General features: G+C 55.1%; 4 protein-coding genes across 4 annotated transcripts in view; 2 read left to right on the forward strand and 2 right to left on the reverse strand.

Annotated features, from left to right (window-relative positions):
* The window catches only part of VOLCADRAFT_90312 (uncharacterized protein), a gene marked incomplete at both ends in the record, with an annotated part of 13,838 nt that extends 9,145 nt beyond the window's left edge, over positions 1-4,693 (reverse strand). Inside the window, 9 exons of the mRNA XM_002949916.1 lie at positions 134-277; positions 685-813; positions 1,381-1,614; positions 2,084-2,203; positions 2,571-2,606; positions 3,297-3,507; positions 3,779-3,945; positions 4,097-4,382; positions 4,527-4,693. Coding sequence (XP_002949962.1) covers positions 134-277; positions 685-813; positions 1,381-1,614; positions 2,084-2,203; positions 2,571-2,606; positions 3,297-3,507; positions 3,779-3,945; positions 4,097-4,382; positions 4,527-4,693 — 1,494 coding nt within the window. The remainder of the gene's footprint in view (positions 1-133; positions 278-684; positions 814-1,380; positions 1,615-2,083; positions 2,204-2,570; positions 2,607-3,296; positions 3,508-3,778; positions 3,946-4,096; positions 4,383-4,526) is intronic.
* Positions 4,694-6,055: 1,362 nt separating this feature from the next.
* Positions 6,056-6,738, forward strand: VOLCADRAFT_90313 (uncharacterized protein; the record flags this gene model as incomplete). The annotated part of the gene is made up of 2 exons (XM_002949812.1): positions 6,056-6,274; positions 6,415-6,738. 2 exons carry the CDS (start codon positions 6,056-6,058, stop codon positions 6,736-6,738), a joined length of 543 nt encoding a protein of 180 aa, XP_002949858.1.
* Positions 6,739-7,610: 872 nt separating this feature from the next.
* VOLCADRAFT_104504 (uncharacterized protein) lies at positions 7,611-10,974 on the forward strand (the record flags this gene model as incomplete). The annotated part of the gene is made up of 8 exons (XM_002949813.1): positions 7,611-7,648; positions 8,057-8,181; positions 8,260-8,346; positions 8,418-8,472; positions 8,553-8,601; positions 8,804-8,960; positions 10,458-10,472; positions 10,749-10,974. The coding sequence occupies 8 exons, from the start codon at positions 7,611-7,613 to the stop codon at positions 10,796-10,798; spliced, it is 576 nt and encodes a 191-aa protein (XP_002949859.1). The 3' UTR covers positions 10,799-10,974.
* Positions 10,975-11,449: 475 nt separating this feature from the next.
* On the reverse strand, positions 11,450-18,128 carry VOLCADRAFT_90315 (uncharacterized protein; the record flags this gene model as incomplete). The annotated part of the gene is made up of 10 exons (XM_002949917.1): positions 11,450-11,531; positions 11,834-11,884; positions 12,502-12,773; positions 13,608-13,667; positions 14,142-14,291; positions 14,819-14,908; positions 15,877-16,664; positions 17,145-17,276; positions 17,361-17,643; positions 18,060-18,128. 10 exons carry the CDS (start codon positions 18,126-18,128, stop codon positions 11,450-11,452), a joined length of 1,977 nt encoding a protein of 658 aa, XP_002949963.1.
* Between the last annotated feature and the right edge of the window lie 6,354 nt (positions 18,129-24,482).

The raw sequence follows: 24,482 nt of genomic DNA on the forward strand, positions 1-24,482 counted from the left end.
CCCCCCCCGGTACCCCCCCCCCCCCCACACACACACACCACACTGACCGAGGGCGATGATGACGTCGCCCGAGGCCCCGTCGCGGGAGCCCCCCCTCCTCCTCCTCCCCCCTTGCTGCTGCTTCCCCCAGCACCCGGCCCTGGGGCCCCTGGCGCTGACGCCGCTGCTGCCTGGTGCCGCTGTCCGGTAGTGGGGGGGGAGATGGGGGTGGTGGTGGCTGGAGGTGTCGGTGATTTCCCCCGCAGCTGGGCCTCCACCCTGGCAAGTGCCTCGATACCTGGCGTGGAGGACGAGACGGAAAGGGGGAGGAGGGGGAGGGGGAAGGGGGAAAGGACGAGGGGAATAGAAGAAGAAGAAGAAGACACGGGTTTGCGTGGTGCGGCACAGAACGGCATGCCACGGCGTGACGCAATACCAAGAAGCTCGCGATCTCCTCATCAGCTCTATTTGCTTCTAGCTGCCGCACATGAACGCATTAATAAACGCATTAGCAAGCAATCCATATCGGGGTTTGCGAGCTCCGAGCCGTGCAAGACAGCCGGACGGATCAGACGCAGATCTCCCCCAGGTGATGACAACGCCAGCAGTCAGTGGAAAGAGGCTGTGGTCGTCTGGGTAGCGCACAAGCTTCCCCCCTCCTCATGTACGGCATTCGCAGTACAGCCTGCCCGTACATGCCCGTACCTGCAGCACTACCTCCCCATGTCGGTTGATGGCGGCTGCCAGGTCATCCGGCTCCTCCAGGCCGCCTCCCAGGAGCGCATCGGGGTGGATCGAGGCGACACGCAGCCGCTCCGAATCCAACTCGGGTTCCTGAAACCACGGGTTCACCACGAGGGGAGTGAGGAGGGGGGAAGGTGTGTGTGTGAGCGGGGTGACGGGAGTGAGCGGGGGGGGGTAAAAGGGGAAGAGAGCTGACGGACCGCAAAGGCCGCAAGTTGCAAACAAATCGCAAAAACGGCCAAGATGCGACGGATGCCAAGATGCCTTGTCGCCGTACAAGCAGATCTAGCCAGGGTGGGAGGCCGGGAGGAGCGGATAACGCCCGCTAGCGCGGCAATGCGAGTCGACCGCACAGGGCACGGGAGGGAGGAAAGAAATGTCGGGAGTCAGTGGTACTTCTCCGGTGGGGATCTGGACCAGCTGAAATTTATTATCTAGCTAGAGTTACAGAGCTGATTCATCAGTTCGTTTCACCACCAACCTCCCCACCATCCCACGCCGCCACCTAAGAAGGTAGGCGGTACAACCTCCGCATACACAGACCCTCCCAAATCATTATATAGATATATAGATTTATTCCCGAGTACATACATACATACGCACGCACCAGGTACACAAGCTCACATACATACATACGCACCAGGTACACAAGCTCACCCGTGTCGCCGCATGCGCCAGTCCGAAGCCCTGGTACTTCTCCCCCTCGGAGGCGGTCAGGTCCAGGGAGGGGTCCACTCGCTGCCGGTGGGCGGAGGCGGCGCCAGGACGGGCGGCCGCCTCCGCAGCCACGGCCACCGCGGCCTCGCGGAAGATGTCACCGCCCGCGTCGTCAACAACCGACGCGGCGGCGGCGGCGGGGTTGAGGCCCTCCGCGCGGGCCTTACGTTTGCTCTATGGTGGGTGTACGACAGAATCCAGATCCGGAATATCAGGAATAATAGGGCAACATAATGATGTGCAGGAAAACGCATTCATTCGAAAGGTTTGGAATGCGGAAAATTGGAAACCAAATGTTTTTATGGGTGCGTGGTTTCCTTTCCCAGTACGATGCAACCACCACAACCAACTACAGCCGATAACAAAAAGTGACACGCCGACCCCAAACCTCTCCACTGATGGACTGACAGACAGCAAAGGCAGCTAGGCTTAGGAAGGAGACTAAACGATTTGGGGCCCCCACTGCCGCTACAGCTGCTACAGCCGCCCCGCGGACCTTTTCTTGCTTCATGCACATATGATCCCCCCCCCTCCACCCCTCCACCCTTCTCCCCCTCTGGTCAGTTCTGCTTCTTGTACACTCTTTCCTTGGCAGCAGCTTCACACTCGTTCACGTGGTTCGTCTTTCCCCCTCCCACCCCACCTCCTTGTGCATCTCATGTCGTACATATCGCCTCCAAAAGTCCTCTTCACTCATGCGATGCGGCACGTGGTCCCGATATGCCCGGAGTACGGCAGGCTGCTCGGCGAAGATCTGGGCCACCTGCAAGTGCGTTGGGAGGGGGAGGGGGAGGGGGGAGGGGGAGGTACTGAGAAATGGGTGGAGTGGAGGGGTGGAGTGGAAGGGTGGAGTGGAGGGGGGCGAGGCAGGTCACCCGGGTAAGCGGGACCCGACGTATGTACGGAATCCTTGTGAAGCGTTACGAAGCACGGACCTGGCTTGAGCGCCCGCAGGTACGTGAGCGGGGGTTAGCGAAACACTACCAAGGGGGAGCCCTAAACACTTAAGTAAAGTCCGATGCTGATTCTTTCCAGCCACCCTCCCCCCTGTCCCCCCAATCCCTCCTGTCCTCCGGTCCCCCTTCACCTCCCTTGCCCCCGGCTGCAACCTGTTCGGGTGTGAGACTGACTCTCAACACTCGTTGATGCCGGCCATCCACCTCGGCCTGGAAGGGGGGTGAGGGGTGAGGGGAGGGTTGCGGGACGGGGCAGTACGGCGTCCAGGAGGGTGGGAATCCTATGCGGCCGTACGGAGTCGAGGATGGGAGGGGAGTGCCAGAGAGCGTCAGAGCCCTCCGCGTGGGTGGGTGGGTGGGTGATCATGTGCGGCAAGGAAACACGGAATGAACCGCCGGTGTCCCACTCCCCGGGGGCCGGGACAGGGCGCGGACACGACAGGAGAAGAGAGAACACGGGGGCGGTTAGGGCCAACGGAAAAAACGAAACAGGTACCCCAAGTCCCAGTCCCAGGCTGCAGAGCGGTCTTCGAGGGTATTTCCAGAGATTCCACTCTTCACAAAGTCAGGTCATGCTCGTACGGCATGCAGTACTTGGCGGACAACGAGCTTCCAACCCCGACTAAGTCCTCCCTCCCTCAGGCTCCCTCAGCCTCCCTAGGAGTCCCGCAAACCAAAACCATCCCAACGCCCCAAAACAACATTTCCGGAGGATCCCCTTCCCCCTTCCCCCTTCCCCACCCCCTGCGGTTGATGCTTCAAACGCCGGTCAACCGGTCATCCGTTTCCGTTCATGCGCCGTTCCCCACCCCGCGGGCGAGTTCGGTTCCCATATCCCCTGCCCCCCAGCCCTCTCTCGTAGGCGCCCAGACCCAGACCCTAAGCCCTCCCCCCGCTCACCTCCACTCGCTGCAGGATGTTACTGAGCCCCACTCGTCGCCGACCCACCATCGCGCCGCTGCCTGCAGGCGCCACTCCACTCGCTGAGGTGCCCCACGCGGCGGCTGATGGGGGCTGAGAGGCCGCGAGTCGGGACGCCACTCCGCCCCAGAAGTCCCCCTCCGACAACACCCCCCCGCCCACGAGCTCCTCCCATAGGGCCCTCAAGTCACTTCCGTGCGGGAGGGGGAAAGGGGAGGAAGGCCGGAAAGTAGTGGAGAGGGGGGGGAAGGGGGAAGTCCCGTCCCTCCATTTTCCCAACCCCATTTCTTTCCCTTAGCCTGTCTGTCTGTCTGTCTGTCTGTCTGTCTGTCCTAATGTCAACGTCTGCGCAGATCCCCTATTTCCTCCCCGCAACCCCCCCAACCACCCCTCTCCCCCCCTCTCTCCCCGGACAACCAAAGAGGAGGGGCTGCACAACCCAAAACACACCACACACTCACCCATCTCTGGCGAGCATCTGTTGCCGCTGCTGTCTGGAGAAGCCCCCCGCCACCGCCGGATTCTCCCCTGGAGCTCCACCACCACCACCACCAGTACCAGCAGCAGCTGCTGCCCCGCCGCCATTGGCGGTTCCCCCCGCACCCCCGCCGGCCAAGGCGGCAATCACCTGGACGATGTGTGTGTCGAGGGGAGGGAGGGGGATGTGGATGAGGGGGTTCAGAGGAAGCGGGAAACGATGGTAGTGGATGGAGGAGGCGGAGGAGGAGGTGCGACCCTCCCCCCCACATAACTTCCTTCCTTCCCTGTACGGCACTCACCTTCGTCAGCACGTCCAGTGCCGCATCCCGATCTGCCACACTCTCAAACTGAAACACGTAATGGTGCTGAGCGGGGCCCTGAGCTTGTTGAGGGGAGGATGTCGCCACCGTGATTCGAACCAGCGGCTTGTCCTTTGCGCGCTGGTTGTCTGTTTCGTTTTCCGGAGTTGTGCCGGAGGAGTGAGACGGGGGGAAGGGGAGGGAGTAGGTGAAGGTTGGGGCGGGGTGACAGAGTTGGCGAGGGTGGGTGGGAGGGGGAAAGACGAACCACAAACGAGTGAAGCTGCTGCCAGGGAGGAAGAGGGAGGGGGGAGCTGAAGGGCTGGTCTGTGGCTGAAGGAGTGGCTGAAGGGAGAGGGTGGTTGGTGGAAGATGAGATTGAGGGCGGAAATTACAGGTAGTAAAAGGAAAGGGGCCAACTGCTCCCTACCGATGATGATACACGTCTAAGTCTGAGGCACCAACTGGGGGGGGAGTCCAATGCGATGACGCAACCACCGCCCGCCCGCCCGCCCCCTTGCAGTGCAACTCCGGAAGCTCAGAGCCAAAAGTGCGGGGGAGGGCGCTGTGAGGGGGTGGCAGGTCGTTCCGTCCCATTGGGGGACAAAAGTGCGGGGGGAGGGAATGGGTGCTGCGGCTCGGCAGAGCCGGGTGTTGTGTGTGTGTGTGTGTATCTGTGCGTGTGTGTGTGAACGTATCTGACCGGGCCTGACACTGGCCAGGGACTGCTGCCCAGCCCCAACGGAAAGACCGCCTAAGCTCTCTCCCGCGGACGGGAGAGGGGCGCGAGGGGGGCCTCTGCCCCCTCCCCCTAAGCAGCCGAGAGCCGCAGGTCCGCTAGCTCAGCTCTCCTTCCCCCTGGGTGGGGGGTGGGGGTGGGGGGCGTCGCACGCACATATGCTCTCACAAGTCAAGGCTCTATCACGCGAGTTTGCGTTCACTGCGCCCTAAACACGCCACACGACTCCTCTCCCTCCCCGACCTGATCCGGCTCTTGGGGTGAGGGTTCACTTCTAAGACACAGAGGAACCCCGGAGACCCTGTACCGACCCTAAACCCCTCCCTAGTAAGGCACCAGGCCCTAATAGAAAGCTCGGTCTCTCAGGACCCCAATCTCCGTTGCGGGGGGGGGGCGGGGTTCAAGAAAGTCACGCTAGCCACCTATCGAGCGCACGTGACGGGGGGCGGGCACGGACTAGGCTGGCAGCTACCGACCAGTTCACCGACGGGACTAGGGATGCCTCGAGCCAACAGCACCACACCACTCGAGGCACAACTCACACACAGCGTCACCCAGTCTGGTCTACAGCCACCCCCTTAGCCTGCAACTCCGCCCAAGCCCTACAGCAACGACCTCTCAGGAAAAACCCCTCCCACTGCCCCTGCCTGCCGCATCCTGTGGCGAGGTGAGCCCCCTCCCCCGCGAAACGCCCTCTACCCGGACCCAACAAAGAAAACCCCTCAGCCCTATCCCCTTCCCACCTTCCCGCCCCACGGGATAGTCCATCTACCGGGGTCCTCCTAGCACTCCCACTCCTTCTATACCCCTTACCCTTCCTCTCACAGCCCAACTACACAACACAGGCGCCCGTCCAGCTTGTGTGTGTGTATGTGTGTGTATGGCTCAAGAGGGAGTGTCCCAGGGAGCTAAAGATACGCGCGGGGGGGGCCCGACCATGTCCCCAAATGCTGTTTTGAGGCACCCTCATCCTTCTCACCCATGCCGGCTTCCGTGAAGTCATTGACTTTTTCGGGTTCAGCACCCACCACCACCAGCATCACCCAGCGGAGTCTGCCGGATAGACAGCTCCACTCTTCTGGTCGGCTCGCAGGTCTCTCACTATAACTGGGAGGGTCCATAACCGTCTATCGACATGGGGCGTTGCATCCACCCTCTTACGGTCGAGGGAATTTTATACCTTCTTGTCGGGATCGATCCTGGAATTTTCCAGGAACACTATGCCTCGCCCTAGCAAGTTACAAGTTACAAGCTCCACGCACAAGTGCGGGGGTGTCCGTAAAAGCCATTGGGGGGGGCCCATGGACGGTAAATCGTTTCTGGCGCGGTTACGTGGTGGACCATCATCGTCCTCCCTCGTCCGCTTGAGCATGTTTGGTGTGTCTGGAGCCATACAAACCCTGCAGCGGAAGAAGCGCAGCGCTGGAGTGCGCGCTGCGGTGCGATGAGCTCCGAGTTGCTGTTTCCCTCCCCCTTCCCTCCACGTGAAGCTCTCAAGCGGAGGACCGGGGACTCGGTCCCTCGGGCCCCATTCGGCAAACCTGAAGACCCGGACCTGCCGTCGCCGCCCCTGGAGTAGCAGCAGCCGCTCTTCCTCCCCATCAACTGCCCCTGGAACACCTCTTACCAGCTAGCTAAGTGGGGCTTATGTCCCCCCCCTACTCGATACTTACTTGTGATGGCCGCCAGAGGAATTTGGAGCTCTTGGCCCGGCTGGGCGCTGCCAGGGGCAGGCTGCCACCGAAGGCTGCTGCTCGCAACTGTTAAGTATCCCTCCGGGCCTCCAGCACCAAGCCATGCGCGCTTGGTGATAAGTTGCTGCTCGTGCGCCATGGCTGCCGCGGTGCTGAGATGTGCCGAGTCCTACGGCCGCCGTATTATGATCGCTGCCTACATCCTTTGATTTGATCCCCGCAATTTGCGATCAATTAAAACATGTAATGTTTCACCCAGTTCTATTTCGTGACCGTCCGAAAAAGGGAATCGCATCCACTCTTGCATGGACCGATTTGGGTAGCAGTAGTTAGAATAGTTCAACTTATTTTGAAGAGAAGCATGCTGTTATTACATACGTAATGCCTGGGGGCAACACCGACATCCATGCATGTACGCACTGTAAACCAGCTTTTGCCTATCAGCTGCAGGCACTTCTCATGAAGGGATATCAATTCGCCAATAAATTGATGCTTTAAATACAGGCACATGATAGGCCATGACCGGCCCCATCCATCGTCGATCCCGTCCCGCGAAAACGGGAATCCACACTATCGCGGGCCATGGAAACTAGATAAACACTACTTATAACACGGTAAGGGATTGCATATTAACACATACAGGACGATTGCGTACTTGTGTACTCGGGCGTTCTGGGGATCTGACCTATCAAATGCCGTTAGGTCGTTAAAGACAGGGTTCGTTGGCTCATAAAACATAGTTGCACCTTGCAGAAAGCATTATTGAATACATGGTGACGGGTATAAATTGAACCTGGTTCCTGTGCAAGCATGCGTCATTCTTCAAATATTCAGCTTCCAAATGCTTGCTAGGCAGGATTGTTGTAGCGGGTGACAGGCTTTCGTAGCAATGTTATCGTTAGTTAGATGTCTTTATCCCACACATACATCTTTATAAAATGCATGACGTCGCCCGCATAGTAGTCAGACCCAATTACCGCCGGTTGAGCCTGCTATTTTGTCTTGCTTCCTTCGAGTAATGTCGAACGGAGCAGTGCAGATATTCACATGTTTTACAATCCATTTACATGAATCTTTTTATATGACCCACATGAACACCTTCGGACAAAGGTCGGGTCGGTGGGTCGCCTATCAGACGCTAAGCACTTGGACGACCTAAGGACACCATACCATTACACGTATTTGCTTTGCCATCCTGCATTGCTTCCTTCGGCGGCAAGGTAAAGCACTCCGACTGTAGTACAACGTTCGCGATTTCGAGAGAACTAAAGGCGGGTGGCATACTTTCCTACCACTCCAATCTGACTTTCGAAACAGTTTCATGGCGTCATTCCCGGCTCTACGGCGCGCGACGTCTTGCCGGTTTCGTGCTGGCCGTGCACAAACTGTGCCAGTGGTCTGCGCCAAGAGGTGAGGCAGTGATTTGAAGAGGAGCGGGCCGCGCCAAAGATTTCACTAATATTAAATAGATACTAACTCACTAACGTCCTTCGGTTCACTTTGTGCACCTTTCGGTTTATTTCGCAGCTTCTTTGGACGCTTTAACAACGGGCCGGCCGTTCCATACAACAAGTATGGTATTCGCCACGTGTCTCCCCTACTTACAGCAACAGCAGGAAGCACGATTTTGGCACAGCGGCCCTACGTGGCAGGTGCGAGGGGTGTTGCTCAGGCCAGCACAATGCCTTTAGGTTCCGGCGCTTTACAGCTATGTATTTTGAGCTGTGCAGACAAGGTTGACTTCAAGGGTGTTCATCACGTGGCTCTGCTGTGCGAAAATCTAGAGCGCTCCTTGGAGTTCTATCAGGGTGTTCTCGGTAAGACCTTTCAGTCAAAAGCGCCGGTGTTGTCGCGCGCCATGCTCAAATCTTCGTGTACACACGTGAAGGTCTTGAAATTAATCCCGAGCGTCCTCATAACAAGTTGCCCTATCGTGGCGCCTGGTGAGTGAAGCGGACATTGACCGCTTTTATCCGAATCCGTTGATGGCATGAGCGTTGAACGTTCTTAATATTATGCGCAGGTTGTGGATTGGGCCTGAGATGATTCACCTGATGGAGCTGCCGAATCCGGTGAGGACGAGCGTTGGCCGTGGGTCCGTCGCTTCACAGAAGTATACGGAAGTGCCTTATAGTAAAGACGAATTCCAAGTTCGCTTACACATGAGATGTTAGGAAATGAGTAAGAAAGAGCAGTAAGAAATTCCAGTGAGAGGCCGATATCCGCCCTCCCCGGCCCTCCCCCAACCCAATCCCGTTAACCTGCTCCTGTCAGGATCCTCTGTCGGGCCGTCCGGAACACGGTGGACGTGACCGGCACTTCTGTATTGGCGTGGCTGCGGTGGAGCCCCTGGTGCAGAAACTGGAAGCGGCTGGAGTACCGTATACCAAGTCCATGTCTGGCAGGCCTGCGGTATTCTTCCGCGACCCAGGTGCGCCGTGGTGGGCTCCCAACTTGCTCAGAAGGATCATGCTTCCTTCTACAAAGTTGTCTGGAAGGGCGAGGTGCTGAAGGGCACGTCGCCATGTACATAAGTCGGGGGGCAAGGGCGCTCGTTTATTGAAACGACAAGGGCTGGGGAGTGGCGTGCCTGTCTAGGAAATGGTATAATTTTCAAATGCGCACCGATTTTCCAAGTTTCCGCATCGCACTGGTATCCCCCGTTTCCTTGTCCGCTTCCTCATCGCGTCCTCATCCCCGCTGTTTCCTGCCCCTGGCCCATTGTCAACTACATGAAAACCTTGCTCTGTTTTACTAATCTGAAAACATGATAACAATCCGCTGACCTCATCTGGCTTTGCTGATCGCCCCTCTATGCGGCCCCTTGCAGATATGAACTGCCTGGAATGCGTGGAGATGGAGTCATGGCGCTAGGGGTGGAGCGAGACTGGTCGGTTATGGGCGGCATGCGGCTCGGGGGGGAGGGAGGTAATTCTATCGCAGTCAGGATGTACGGATATATCTGTGTGTATGCCGTGTAGGTTGAGGAACGGGGTGGGGCAGTGTTGTGTATTATCATCAGTGAAAAGGTTCTCCTGACGGCGCACACAGCTGTTTGGACGGTTATCACGATTGCGATGGTTGATCTGGGTTATCTGTTAGCAATGATGCAGATGCGGATGAAGCTGCATATGCAGATGCCTAGAACGACCTGAAGATACAATTGCGAGCACGGAATACTGACTTATGAGCGGTGAGCTGCGCTGCAAGGGGGAAAAGGCGGGTGTGCCAGCCCCGTAGTGAAACCCGCGGCCGGGCGCTGCGTTGTCGTTACCCTAGTTGGTGACAGCTGAGAAGAATTCCCGTAATTCGTTCTTCCTGTACTCGATTAAGTCTTGTGCCGTTGTGGAAACGTTACGAGTGTGTCTTGTTGTACATATCGCCATGTCGGCACATCGCGCGGTCGGTCCCGCAACGATGCCGTAGTTGCCATTGTGTGCTTTACTGCCGTACTTGTGGCCGTTTCCACCCTTTTGACTAGAGCCCTCTCGCATCCCCAACGGACGGCCCCTAGGTCACAGGGCCACAGGGATAGGGTGATTGTACTGCCAAGGGGATGGGCACTCCTGAATCATCTCCTGGTGTCAGCGGTTATATGCTTCCTCTGATAGATTCCAGTGGCCAATATTGGTGGAGGTCACGGCAGCTATATAACATCTATTTGTTTGGCACTCCGGAAGTTTCTTATCTTTTGCAGCATCGTTACTGCACTAAGCGTTGAATTTGGAAGATCGATGTTTTTTTTTGTGGGGTTTAGGTGATATATAGGGAGGAAGTTTGTCATTAATGACTATTACTGCACACGCTGCCCTTTGCTTGCCGCCGGCTTCGAGGGGATTTCCAAGCAAGTTGTGTTTGTTCATGTTGATTCGTCCTCCTAATGTATCTCTTTCGTCGACCTCCCGGTGCTGGAGCTAATGTCCCACAGCTGCTAGGCGGATCGGTGCGTAGTGTCCTCGTCCCACTAGTTGGCATGGTTCTGTAAGTCGTTAGGCATCGTTTTCGTGGCAAGTGCCTGGGGTTGAGGTTACAACACATGCAGCAACGCTAAATTGAGTCGTTTGTGGACCGTATGGTTAGGCACTTAGCTGTTATTCTTAGTCTGTCATGTCCCAGTTTGTCATCTCCCCGGTTAGTCACTGTGCGGAGAGGATCTAGTAGTGTAGAGGTGGCGGGGCTGTCTTTTCCCTCCTTCGGTTTCCCTACTCCGGCGTTGCAGGTTGGGCTGAACGTGTAACTGCCACCGGTTTGCCGCTAAAAGGGCAATAGATTACTTCTTCTGGCTTGTGCATGAAAAGATCATTTTCGTGCGCGACGAGATTCATGGAAGACAGGTTGTAGGCAATTTATGTCTTGGAGGATAACGGTTTTACGAGCGCTGTCCAATGATCTCTCTCTTATTGGGGGCACATGACCGGGGATATATGTAACATTATAATAGTAAGAAAATAACGCAGAGAAAATGATCGAACGCTTTACCAGGTGGATAAAACTCATAGGAACTGTGTAGCCATAGCATACCGCTACTGCTGCATTCGGCCAACACTAAAATTGAGGACAACATTGCAGACAAAGATCCTGAATGTACAATTAGCCAAATTAGATAATTCTTACCTAGCGGAGCATCTCAGATGGCAGAACTTGCCATGGCAGAATTTGCCATTTGTATACATAGGCTGCGAGATTCAACTCCCACTATATACCGTTGCCCAATATTTCGGACAAAACCCCTAGCACCTGTCGGCACAAGTACACCTCTAGTACAGTTGATCTAAGTTGACCTAAGTTTGACCACCCTGATCTTTTGAAACCATTACCCAGGTGTTTGGCAGTCGAGCCTAAGGAACAGCACGCACACGCAGACCTCCATCACGTCCAGACCAGAGAGCGAGCGAGTGCGGGAAGAGAGACAGAGAGCTTTCAGGTCTCCCCAGGTTTTGGCTGCGCGTACGACACCCGTATCTTGCGGCCATGGAAGGAAGTGCCATCCAGAGCCACCGCCCTGTCATAACGAGTGGTGTTGGCGGGGAGAGGAGGGGGAGGGCGCACAAGGTGCATGGGCCGGTGCGAGGGAAGCATATTAATACAGACTAAAGTACTACAGCACGCAGCGCCTGGACAGGTTGCGCACGCAGCTCTCTTGGTCATGTACGAACCTAGCAACGTAAAGGCCTCGGAGCTGCCGTACTTTGGCGCGCGAGTTCCACTGCGTCAGTGCATTGGCTTGTCCATGGCCCCCTCCCCAAAAAAAAACCACCCACCACCACCCAAATGCTCCCCAAGTGGGCACCACACCGCGCTTACTTGTCCACATCCTCATCATTGGCAAAGTGCACGTGAGCAAATCCCCGTGACCTGTGCCAAAACAGGAAACAAGAGCGGAGGAGAGGGCACCGGGCAGGTAAGGCAGGGTGCACTGTACAGAAACCGAAAGCCAACAGTACCCGTACCAGTACCCGTGCCAGCACCGCCGGCGGCTGTCCGGAACTGTCCCGGGGCCCATTGGGGCCACACACCGTTACCGCAGTGCGCCACCAGGTGCACCGAAGAGGTCGCAGCCCCAGGTCGTAGACCGGCCCACGGGTCAGCGGTCCGCCAACCGCCAGCGGGCGAGCAGTGCGCCAGGATGGAGGTGCCGCACACACGCAAGACAAGGAGTACGGCGAGACGCAGAGTACGGCGGTGCGCGAGCAGTACATGTGACGCACGGGTCTCTTAGGGCGCAGCCCCACAAAAGCCGTACATCTTGCCAAGTTGACAACCCACACCTTGGGGGTGGGGGACTGGAGCCCCAAACTTCTTGCCGTACACTCGAGGATACTGATGACGGTTTGACGCCTGTTGACTAGGAAGAAAAGGAACCTCCTACAGCCCCCCGACCCCCGGCATCCAACTCTGCACCCTCCTATCCCTTTTTTTACCCCCAAACCCCCCATAATGCCCCATACATACACACACGCACACGCACCCACCTGCCGGTTGCCTTATCTGAATGCAGGCGGATCTTGGTGGGGACCGCACCCGCCCGACTGAACAGCTGTTGGAGCTCCTCAGCACCCGCCTCGAAGGAGATGTTGCCACAATAGGCAACCGGGTAGCCAGCCACGCGCCCACCACCGCCGCCGCCACTTGTGCCATCCGCCGCACTCGAGCCGCCGTCGCCCCCACTGGCTCGCTGACCCGGGGCCCCTGATGCGCCTCGAGCCTTGCCCTTCAGCTCCGCCGCCGCCTTGCACTTCTCTACCTGAGATATATACATATGCATGTATGCATGTGCGTGTGTGTGGGGTGGAAAGGGGGGGGGAGAATGGGTGGATTACTGCACCACCTAAGGGATATCAACACGTCACCACCCCAGATACCCGAACCAGCTCCACCACCAAGAGTGACCAAGGAAAGGGGGGCCCTAGAGTATTTGGATGTTCTCGAAGAAGGATCTAGAACGCGGTCCCTCCGAGTTGTACGGACGAAGACTGCAGCAGCTAGTCACTGTGAGTCGGGGGACTCCCGGGGCCTCCCCACGTGTGTGTGTGTGTGAAGGGGGGGGGACTAGGTACGGCACAAATGAGAAACAGACGGGAGATGCCGTACGAAACAAAAGTTAAACCTGATAGGTTTTTCGGCTAGACTTTCAATTTGTTCTCGAGCGACGCACATGCGGGGGAGGGGGAGGGGGAGGGGGAGGGGGAGGGCGAAGTGAAAAACGATGATGATGATGATGATGATGTGGGTTTTGGGCTCCCGATAGCTCTTTCCTCACTGACGAAGTAAAAGGTACAAAAACCCATCATCCCTTAGTAACCTCTCCCGCCCGGCCCTGGGCCCGTATCGCACCCAACACCCTCACCCTCCCATTTGTCGATCGCCGGTGCTCTCCCCCCCACCAGCCCTACTGCTCTCCGCCTGTCCATCTCATCCCCCTTCCCTCCCCTTCGCCCCCCAGCCGTGTGCCCCCCGGGCCCCAATTACCACACCTGGATCGTACAAACACACTCCATCCCGTATAACATCCCGTATAACCGCTCACCTGCCAGACCCTAAACCCCTAACCCAGCGCCCACCCCGTCCCCCACCGCACCCGCAGAGCCCGCCCCTCCAGCATCTCCCCCTTGCAAGCCAGAGCCGCCTCGTAGCCCTCCTAGGACGGGGAAGGAGCGGAGCGGGGTGTGGTGGTGGTGAGGGGGGAGGGGGGGAGGAAGGGGGGCGGGGGGATTACACTCATCGACATGAGTATAAATCGTTTCATTTTCAGCCGCTCCGAAACCGAGTGACGCTCGGGAGCCACCTTCGTCGTACCACCACCGCGCACCTCACCGTTTCCCCCAACTGATTATGTCATACACACAACCAATGATTTGATGCGCACACCAGACTCCACAACCCGCGGAAGATAGGGCGGAGGGCGGATGTGTAATGGGGTGGGGTGGGGTGGGGTGGGGTGGAAGTGTCCACGATACCCCGTCCCCCCAGCCGGCCTGTGTGGCCCACGTGGTGCACACAGCGCTCACGGCGACCCACCTCCCCACACACACATCGAAACACCTCCACATCCCCAACCCCACCCGCATATATATACGTACATACATACATGTATACGCACACCCCTCCCTACCTGTGTTTTGAATGTTATGTAGGCCGTGCCGTTGAAGTTGCCCGAGTCGGGGAATGTCAGCAGGTGCATGGACTCCACCTCCCCGCAGTAGCTCCAATACTCCCGTACAGTGGCCTCGTCGAACTCGTGAGGCAGGCCACTCACCCAGATCTGCAGTACGGCAGTACGAAGGAGGGGAGGAGGAGAGGGGAGAAAGGAAGGGACGAAAGTGCGGCCGAAAGTAACTTTAAAATATATTGCAGACGTTTTTCAAAACACGCACTACAAGTTGATAGGGAGATGGAGTTGAGATATAACCCCGCTGATATTCAGGATCCACAGATTCAGGATCGATATGTTAGTAGTACGGCACGAAGAAGTCATAGTACGGCATTACGGCATAAAATCAGTTACGACGATGGACTGTGGACGGTGAGAACGCCGTGCGGGTTTTCGAATGGGACAGAACAACCAGCGGGTCATTGGGCAACAGCAGCCTCTCCCCTTCCCTCCCCCTCCACACCAACACAAATGCCCAGCCTGTTAATCGCATTGCTGACTGGAAGCCGCTACTGTTGCCACAGCTCTTTTAATTTTAAGTCAAGTGCATAGTCACAGGTGGCCGGGGGCGCGCCTGGACGGGTGCCCTCCGGGAGGCCCCTTCCCCGCCCTCTCCCCCCACCCCCCAGCGGACCCACCCTCCTCGGTACGAACCCATCCTTCGTACTGTCCAGCGCCATGAGCCGAGCTAACCGAGCCTCAGTCTCAGCCTCTACGTCAGCTTGGAGCTGCGGGGTGGGTGGGGGTGGGTTGGGGGTTGCACCGTTGGGGCGGTTAGGGGAACGACCAACGAACACTGAGCGGCCCGATGAGGAACGTGCAGTGGCATTGCAGGCGGAGTCGGTGTCCCGGGCGGCGCGGGGCTGGGGTGGGCTGGTGGGTTGGTAAAGGGGGGAAGGGGAAGGGCGGGGGGGCAGGTAAAACGGCGGGCGAGGAGATACAACCGGTCGTGAGGGTCACCAGCTGGTGGACACCGCAGTGGACGGCAGCTCCGCGTCCACATGGCTTTGCGAGGGCAATCAGGCGGGGGTTCGTAACGTGATTGTCGACATCGGTAGAGGGGTGCTGATCACTGCACTAACCCACAAGATAGTCGTAATGCACACGTCAACTGTCCTTTCGCTACAGGTACATGTTGTATGCTATTTCCTTCCGGCACCTCCTGTCAAGACCTCTCCTCCCCCACAGAGCCCCATGACTAGTATGGGTAACCGGCACCGAGACTCCAAACGTGTGCCAGCGGGGTCGTGCTCTCCCCGGTGGCGGGCCCCTCCACACTCCCGCCCCCCGGTTGACCCCACTCCACCCCCCAACCCCGGGAGGAATGTCCTCCTTGTCGAGCGGCGTCCCTGACTGCAACTGACCCCACATCAGCGGCCGATCTGACGTCACCGCCGCTCCGAACGGAGGGGTGTCCGTCCGTCCATCTGTCTGTCTATCTGTCTGTTGTCCTTAAGTGTCCGTCCGTCCGTTTGTCTGTCTGTCTGTCTATCTGTTGTTCTTAAATTATTGTACAGGTCTCCATCCACGACCCGCATTACCTCCCGATACCCAGGATCCACGTGCGCCCACCCTTGCCCCTACCCCGCACTGCTCCAGGGGGGTCATGTGGCAGGGCTGGGTTCACTTCCCCCACACCCATCCTCAGTCCCAAACCAACACCCCTAGTACCCCCCGAACCCCACCCCCAACACACCTGGAAAGAAAACGAAAACGGCGTCTTCCCGTCATTAAGCGGTTGCTGCTGCTTGCTAGCCTTCATGTCGGTTGTTTTTGTCGTTGTAGGCGCTACATCCATTGCTGTCCTGCCATCAGCAGACCTGCCACCCGCGGCTGCTGGAGGTGAGGCGGCTGTGGCCCCCCTAGTAGTGGCCCCAGCAGCCCCCTCCTGCCGCGGCCCCGTATTCTCCTCCTTCTCGTCCTCCTCTGTCTCCTCCTGGCTTTTCCGTTTCTTGCTGGATTTCTTCTGTTGCTCGCTTGTTCGGTTCTTGTCCTCCACCTTATTCACCTCCTCCCCCCCCTTCTTGCTACTCTTCTTCCCCTTCTTCCCCTTATCACTTTTCTTCTCCGCCTTCTCGTCCTCCTCCTGCTTCTTACCCACGGGCTCAGATTCCTCCCCGACACTATCAGAGTGCTTCGCATCCTGCAAACCACCAACCGCAGGGGCGGGGGGCCCCGAGAACCCAACGGCCAACTTTAGTTTCCCTCCGCCGTCACCCCCGGCCGCGGAAAACCCGAGCACCGCCCGTATCCTTGCCGCCTCGTCCGCATTACCCTTCCCAGCGGCTACAACAGCGCCAGCACTCGGGACGGCGGGGGAGGCAGCGGCGCCATTTGCCGCCCCCGCTCCACCCGTGTCCTTGTCCTTGTCCTTGCCCAGCTTCTTGTCCTTGTTCTTCTTACCCGCGCTGGTTCCCCCCATATCGGTGTCGGGTCCAAGTCCAGGGAGGGCTGTTGCAGCCGCCGGAGTGGCCGAGGGGAGCCCTGATGGTGTCCAGGGTTCCACACGCGGGATTGGCTGTGTGAGTGGAAGCATGTGTAGTTGCATGTAAGTGGGGGTGGGGTGGGATATCAGGATAACTTGCCCTCTTTTCTATGCCATGAAGCAGTAGCGGTCGCAACAGCCGTGACATGAAACACGTAGGGGTTACGGACACTAAGGCCCAACAAGTACGGCGATTTTCAGAGGTGTCCTCCCTCAAAATGGGGGTTACTCTCTCCAGGTAAGGGAGGAGGGGGAGTGACAGACATGATCCCCCACAACCACAAACCCCGCTCCCCCCTTCCAATTGCCTTTGTATCAACTCCCTCTCCCTCTCTCTCACGCTCATATAACTCAAAGGCGGTCCTAGCCTCTCCAGTGATCCTACCTTGACCACCTTGATCAGTAAAGAAAGGTCCCCCCAACCTTCCCCCATGCGCCAACTCGTCGTGGCAATCTCTCGCGGGGCCTCCAACCCTCACCTCCCCCACTCGCCCACCGGGTCGAGCAGGAGAAAGGTACGGTGGGGAGGCGACTTATGCCCAGATAGCAAGAGAGACGCACACAAAAGTCGCACAGAAGTTCCCCTAGACACATGTGAGCTGGAACCTGACCTGAAGTGTGTGTCATGGCATGTTCGTCCTAGAGCAGACTTTACGTTGGCACAGTGTCCCATCATCGCCAACCGGCCCACCCACCGGCTTCGCCGTTGCCGGCCACTGCTGCAGCGGCCGCTGCGGCCGCCTCCGCCTCCCTGGCCGCCCGCTCTGCCGCACGACGGAGTTGCCTTCGCTGCTTGTATGTCAGACCATCCTCACCGACGACTCCGTAGCCCTTACCAGCAGGAGCGGGGGACGCGTCCTGTTCCCCATCGCTCAGCCCAACGGCGGCGGCAGCACGCTTCTGCTTTTTGCTGGGGCGGTCTCCAGCGCCGGCACCGTCATCGTGTTCGTTCCCGCTTGGTGTTTTGTCCTTTCCCATCTGACACAAGAAGGTACAAGCAAGGGCACTTCGCCATCGGAATCGAAGCCGCCTGAAAAAGATGCTCCTGACTAGTGAAATTCATTCCTATCACCTGTAACAGCTCCTCAATGCTATTGTATCTCGGGTAAAGAAGCGGCTTCTCTCCTTGGACAATCGGCACTCGGCCGACATGCGCAGGTTGCACCTACAATAGTAGGCAGCAGCGATGTGAATCTAGTAGATTCATGGTTACCCCAATGCTCATTATGTCAGTGCATTACCTTTCCTTTCTTGCCCATGATAGATAGGCTGCAGTAAAGTTGAAACTCCACAGGGCAAATCCCCAGACCTTTAGATGATCTCTTTCAAGCCAAATAACTTTTTACATTAGCTGATGGATTCAACAACAGCAGTTGAAACAGTTTATTACTAACACTTTCCGTTGTACGGCTGAAGCCATCCATCGTGATCTTTAATGCTAGCGTCAGTCGGCCGGTAGCCATAATTAAAACGAGTCATTTTCAGATTAGATGTTTGTTTTGATGCATTCGCCTCTCTTTTCCATGGCGTTTGCAGCAAACACCAACATCCTTACAGAAGCTGTAAGGATGTTCCATTGCTAGGAATGCAGGCATCCATCATGAATGCAACCGTTTACATATAGCGCTCGCGTACGCGCAATGACCGGCCACCACCTTGCCGGTGGTGCCGCCCCAAGGCATGATCATCAAAGAGTTGGAAGATCTTGTTTTACGGCTGTCCCAACCAACCCGAGTACCTTCCAGCCGCATTTGGCCATGGACAGCACGCAGATATGAAGGAGGCGCTGCTGGCGGACTTGCCTAATGCCCGCCTCCTCAGCTTGCAAGCGTGCCAATTGGCACGCACTGGAGGTTATATAACCATTAATATATTAATGGCGTAAATATTAAGAACGAGTGCAACTGGAGGCGCAGCTGAGACTTCTGACGGACGATGTGTGGTAAGCGGGTGGTGGGGGTGCTAGGGGTAAAAAACAACAGCAGGGTGCCACCAGCAGCAACAGCAGTAACAGCAGCAGCTGTTGATGATTTTGACAGCTGACCAGTGCATCCATCCAGGCCACTGTGCTCGCCACTCCTTAGGAGGAGGGCATCGCGAAGAGCTGTGGATCAGTCAGTACACAGTAGCGGTTATTTTGTTTTCATGTGGGGGAATAGTGGTCCTATGTATTAGTTCTGCTGCTTGAGTTTGTGTGCTGCAGTCACCCGTAATGTAACCTGTGTTTAGCGCACTTTGTGGGCCTCTGCTGGGTTCATGGCCAGCAGATAGATAGATAGATAGCTAGGTAGGTAGATAGATAGATACGATTAATGGGGACCGTCTGCAGCAGGGTCTGCCCTGGATGTGGATAAGCTGCCTACCTGCATGACTTAATTCAGAACTCTATTTGCTGAAGGTGGCCTCATACGCAGTATCTGTCTGAAACACCATGAGCCCGCGGCAGAGAGCAATTGCAAGGGCAGCTGCCGCCTGTATGTATGTATGTATGTGGCCATCTGGTACTGAATATTTGGGGACCCGGGAACACGGACTCACCGACACTGTCACAGTGACGACCGACACTGTGATGACACTGGGACGATCAGCCAGATGGTGGCCTTTTCATTGGCCAGCAGTTGTTGCGCTATCGATAAAGTCATTCAAGTGTAGGACGCAATCAAAGTCCCCGGCAGGAGAGTGAGCGCATAAGAGGGAATATTACTGAAAGTACGGAACGAAATTGAATGCTAGCCATGCATCCCCTCCCCTTATGCACGATTGCTATAACATTAAACTCTCAGCGATCAGTCTTAATTTCCTGTCGTCGGGGACCTTGGTTGTGTTTGTAGAAGTCGCTGTTGTATCACACGCTTACGCTGGCGTGCCGCAGCATGTTCATGCCGATACGTGCGTACGTTTGGCAGCTTTGCTCGTTCCAATTTCCTCATAACCGTTTCGGAAATAAGAAAATACATGATGGAATTGTAATCTTTCTTTTCTGTGGCATAATTCGTGTCGGTAATCGTTCCAAGTGCAGGATCGATGCGTCATCATTCTGGACAACGCCGTCGCTGCACCGACTTTCTTCAGTCTTTTTTTGCCAACGTATTATAATGAATATTATTTTCCAAGTGTTAAGTCACAGTTTCCGTTTTTCAGTTATCTATCCTGTGTCCCACAAATTTACGGCAGCGTTTCTGTTTTCTTCCCTTCCGGGTTTATGTGCGAGTTGCATAAACCTGCTTAGCTTTATTTGGAACCTCATACGGATTAAAAGCTATTTGCCCACAAGGTCTCAACGAAGATGAGGTTTACAGGTATAGAAGTACGGTAGCTCCTACGCCTGCAGAAACGCTGCGTACGTGGCCTATTAAGTCACTTGGAACTGTGATAGTTCCGGCCATGATATCCACAAATGTTTTCCCGGCTCTGGGTTGGGAGGCCTCTGCGGGATGGCTTTTTGCCAGCCCGTCCTGACTGAAACTTGTTTTGGCGGGTAAAGCTCACATGAGCATAAACTCTTTGTTTTCACGGTGGCCTAGAGCTACGGTTAACCAAGGCCGCGATTTTGCATCTACGCCGGCCTGGCTGTTCAAATAGTGTCCTGATGGACGCCCAAGTCTGCCAATACTTTCTGGGAAATGGGGGGAAGGGTCTAGATTCCATAAAATAAGGCTTTCTTTTTCCATACATCAGGGCTCCTTTCTTCCATAGGCTCCACATCCTTTTCCATAATTCTTCCTCCAGAATACGGTCCCTAGGGGTCCGGGACGTTTACATATACCTCTGTTATGGAAGGACGTCCAGAGTCCAGATCATTTGACTTCCTTGTGCATAACGGTCTTCCATAGAACATGTAATGAGACCAGACAAAGAGTACTGGCGGGCGATCATTATTTAACAGCTTGACAGACTTGTCATAACCCGTGCATATTGTTTTGGGCAAGGAGCCTCCTTGCATTTCCATTTGCCACACACACATATATATGTCGGACACACACAACCGAATGGATGTATTACACATAGGTGGCCGGGATTAGTGGCAAACGGAAATATGCACAAAGAACGTAGTGAAAGGATACAAACGCAATGAAGCCTTGCCCGTCAAGATAGCAAAGTCTCTGTGGCTTCTTTTACTGCAAGAGCTCATATGCTCTTGATCCGTTTCCTCATTTCTTATCATTTATTACCGAACGACCTCCTGGATGTACTGCTATACGTCCTATCGATTTCTTGTCTTACTTCAAAACATGCAGACAGGCATATCTTTACCTTCTGCTATAACAACCGCCACCATAATAAGAGTATTTGAGTGCGGGAAAACAAGGACCGTTGCTTCCACATCATCTCGATCTCCAAAGAAAGGTTGTAGATTATGGCAAAAATGTGGCAAACTCCAGAATAAAAAGCAAGCAGATGGGTTCTGTTTAGCGAGTGCCGGGACATGTACCAAGCAAATTGGGAAGAAACAGTGACCTTCAATTGAAACGCGAGTCAAGGGAGGCCGCCGCCGTCCTGTCGATCACCATAACCATTGCACCAATGCCAGGTACATCGTGGCGTTTGCTTTTGCCATTTAGGCATGGTGCAACAACACCATAATGGTTTAGGTGATACTATACTATGCCTCCCTATTGCAATCTTAGCTGCCGGCGAACTTGACAACAGGAAGACGCTAGGGTGTATTCCTGCAATTTTTTGAGTCTCTGCAGCAAATTTATCAATCCACCAGAAACATTTTTATTCAGTGCAACGTTGGTCGGAAATTTGAATAGGAATTATCCTTTCTCCCTATAGAGCAAATATTATATTGGCCCAGTCTGTAGCAACGAAAGCCATCGAACCGGTACAGAACCGGTGGCGCTGGCGCTGAAGCACGAGATTTCGGCCCTGTCAACGAGCTTCCAGTAAACGAGCCTTCAGGTAAAAAATAATAAGATGTAAAATGTATTTGTTTGCTGTGTTGGACTTAATTGGCATTCTACGCATTACTATCAAGACCGTTAATATGGCACATCCATGTTTTACGCAAATAATTCATGTTCATGAAAATAATCCTATTACATCGAATAGAAAAAACGGATGAGGCGAAAGCGCGCCCAGAAGAAGCCGATGCAGTGGGCGACAGAATGACCTCAAGTAGTCCAAGATAATCCAGCAAGGACAAATACTGAAACTTTCAAGGAATGTGTTGAAATATATGACCTATCCAGCAGGAGAGATAACTAGTGCCTGTCCTGTTTTGGAGTAGTAGGTGGTCACCAGCGCGATCGCCTCGCTTGCTCGTCTGGCACCATGATGTTACGACCGGCGTATATTACCGCGCAACTGCAACGCTTAAGCAATAAAGTAAAATATCCTTTAATTGAGAGTATGAAATCGTTTTAGACATGATCCATTGAGCATTAGCTGCTTGATGATGCCAAGTCTTACCGTTCGTTCGATTCTTATCGTTCGATTCGAGTGCTACAGTGCTGGCTGGCGCCAGGACCGGGATAGGGATAGGTCAGGGAGCGTACATAAAGCTAACTAAAGAAGCAGAAAAGAAGATATATCTTATCACAAAGTCAGTAAAATTTTCGATCACCTACAGGCGACGCTCTCGTGTAATAGGTAGATACCTACTATACGAGAGCTGTAGGTGATCGAAACTTTTACTGATGGAGGAACACAAAGGTTATAGCAGGCTACACCACTGGGAGGGTGGGCGGGCGCTGGGTGAACAACTCAAACAATAAGACGGTGTATTATTGCAAAACAGGCTCCATCAACATGCTTAAGGCCATGACCCTGAGGACGCGAGCTATACTAAGCCAACACCGTACAACAATAGTAAGCGGGTACAACCTGCTTGACACCAACGGGGGTGTTTCCACTTGCTTATTAGAATTAGCATTGCGGAGTAGGGCATTGAAGTCCTTGGGAGGAGCTTACCACATACTTTCGACCCATATGCATGGGGACCAAGGAATTATTATTATTATTGTTACACCGGTGTCCGCTCAACCTGGCGTGTGTTAAGGGGGGAACGCTCTGAGGTCTGCACCTAGTCAGTCCTATATGCTATATTCCCACCGCGTCACCTCTACGGGCCCTTTTCCACCCTAGAGTTCCACCTATCGTTGGTGAGGACGCCACACTGTCGCTGTGGGACACGACCAGTTATCGCAACCTGCCGGAGTCTGGTGCTCCTGTTACAACTTCAGGCCACGTGCATGTCGCACCGCCTCCCTACCCTTACACTACTGCACTCTACACAGCACCCTGCGCTTTGTCCTGGCGGAGGGTAGTTAACCCCCTACGACCCGCTTCACCCGCTGGGGGATTCCGCACCCCTTGTAGAGGTCACCATCTAAGGCTCGTGCGAGGTTCGGCCTAGCCATGCTACAGCAACTTCTTGATAGGTACTCTGCTTGGACAGCTCCATTGACCTTGTGCATCCATTCCTCCTCCTCCTCGGCGCCTAGCCTTCTGGTGACGGACTTGTCATCACATACACCACGGGTTGCCCTGAGGAGAGCCTCAGATGCTGATACATTATCAGCGAACAAGTCTCACAACCCATGGTGACGCCGGTGGGATTCGAACCCACATCTCCCACCGGTTAAGGTGGTGCTTTACCAATTAAGCTACGGCGCCGGGGACCAAGGAATACGAAGGCAAGGTGTCGATGGAGGGCAGAGGTTTAATCCGCAACGTTAATCCTAGTGAATGAGGAAGTAAGCTTACCATTGTAATACTGCTGTGTGAAGGATGAAACCTGGCCGTTTGCAGCAAGGGGGCACAAAGCACCAACACAGCCTGAAACTGCAATCCCCAAATCAAGTAATGTTGCCACAGCACGGCTGAACTTTCAAACCAGCCCTCACAGCTCTGATTAACTTCAAACTCAACCCCGCACGTAGTACCTAGCCGCTGAAACAGTCTCTCGAGATGCTGGCATAGCACTCACCAATGACAGAAATTCGTTCGGATTCGGCATCTTAACCGTATGTGTTATCTGGGCATATCACGGGATCTGCATCCGCCAATCGGAACTTCTCCAAAGCAGTCGTGATACAACACGCTGGCAAATTTTCGGCTCCTCTTTCAAGCCTGTATTGTACTTTTCAAATCTGTTAAGCATATTTCCTAGCTAGGCTCCAGGCACACCCACGTGTTTATAGTGCATTATGAACATTTGCTTGCGTAATCCTGTGCAGCAACTAACATGCCGTGTGTAGTGCCTGAGTGCGGACAACATCATTTTGTCCCCTTCCCATCCCCCTTTTCCCTATGATAGGCCAAAGGGATAATGTCCTCATCCGTTGCTTTATTCTGTTTTATATTGTGCATGTTTGGTGGTGACCTAGCTAACTAGTTTCGCTGTGTGAAGGTGGAGTATATACTGGTGCTGGTGCCTTTGAACCACCTGTAGTATCTCGCCGCTGAAAAGGGCGCGCGAGTGTAGTTGTAGTTGACACATGTGCCGTATGGCATACCAGCTACTACACCGGCATTATGAATGATTATTATTGGCAGCAGGCCAGATCGATTAAAGCTCTTGTCATCTCCTTGTTCTCAACTTCACATGTGTATTATATACTATTGGACCCTTCGTTCACCACTGCGATCCCGCAGGAAATCTTCTCCACCCCAAGCAGAAGACCATGGCCATTGGGATTTCCAATAAGGTGTCTGGCAACAGCAGACATACAAATCCAGTAGCTTCACTGCAATGCCTCTTGGCAGGCCTTCTCCTCTGTGCAATTTGCATCAACCAGACTGCTCAGGCCTATGTTGATTGCAATAAATGGTATGGGAGGTGGAGGAACAGTAAGCCAACAGACCCAGGC

This window comes from Volvox carteri, assembly GCF_000143455.1.
Source record: "Volvox carteri f. nagariensis unplaced genomic scaffold VOLCAscaffold_16, whole genome shotgun sequence".
Lineage (NCBI taxonomy): Eukaryota > Viridiplantae > Chlorophyta > Chlorophyceae > Chlamydomonadales > Volvocaceae > Volvox > Volvox carteri.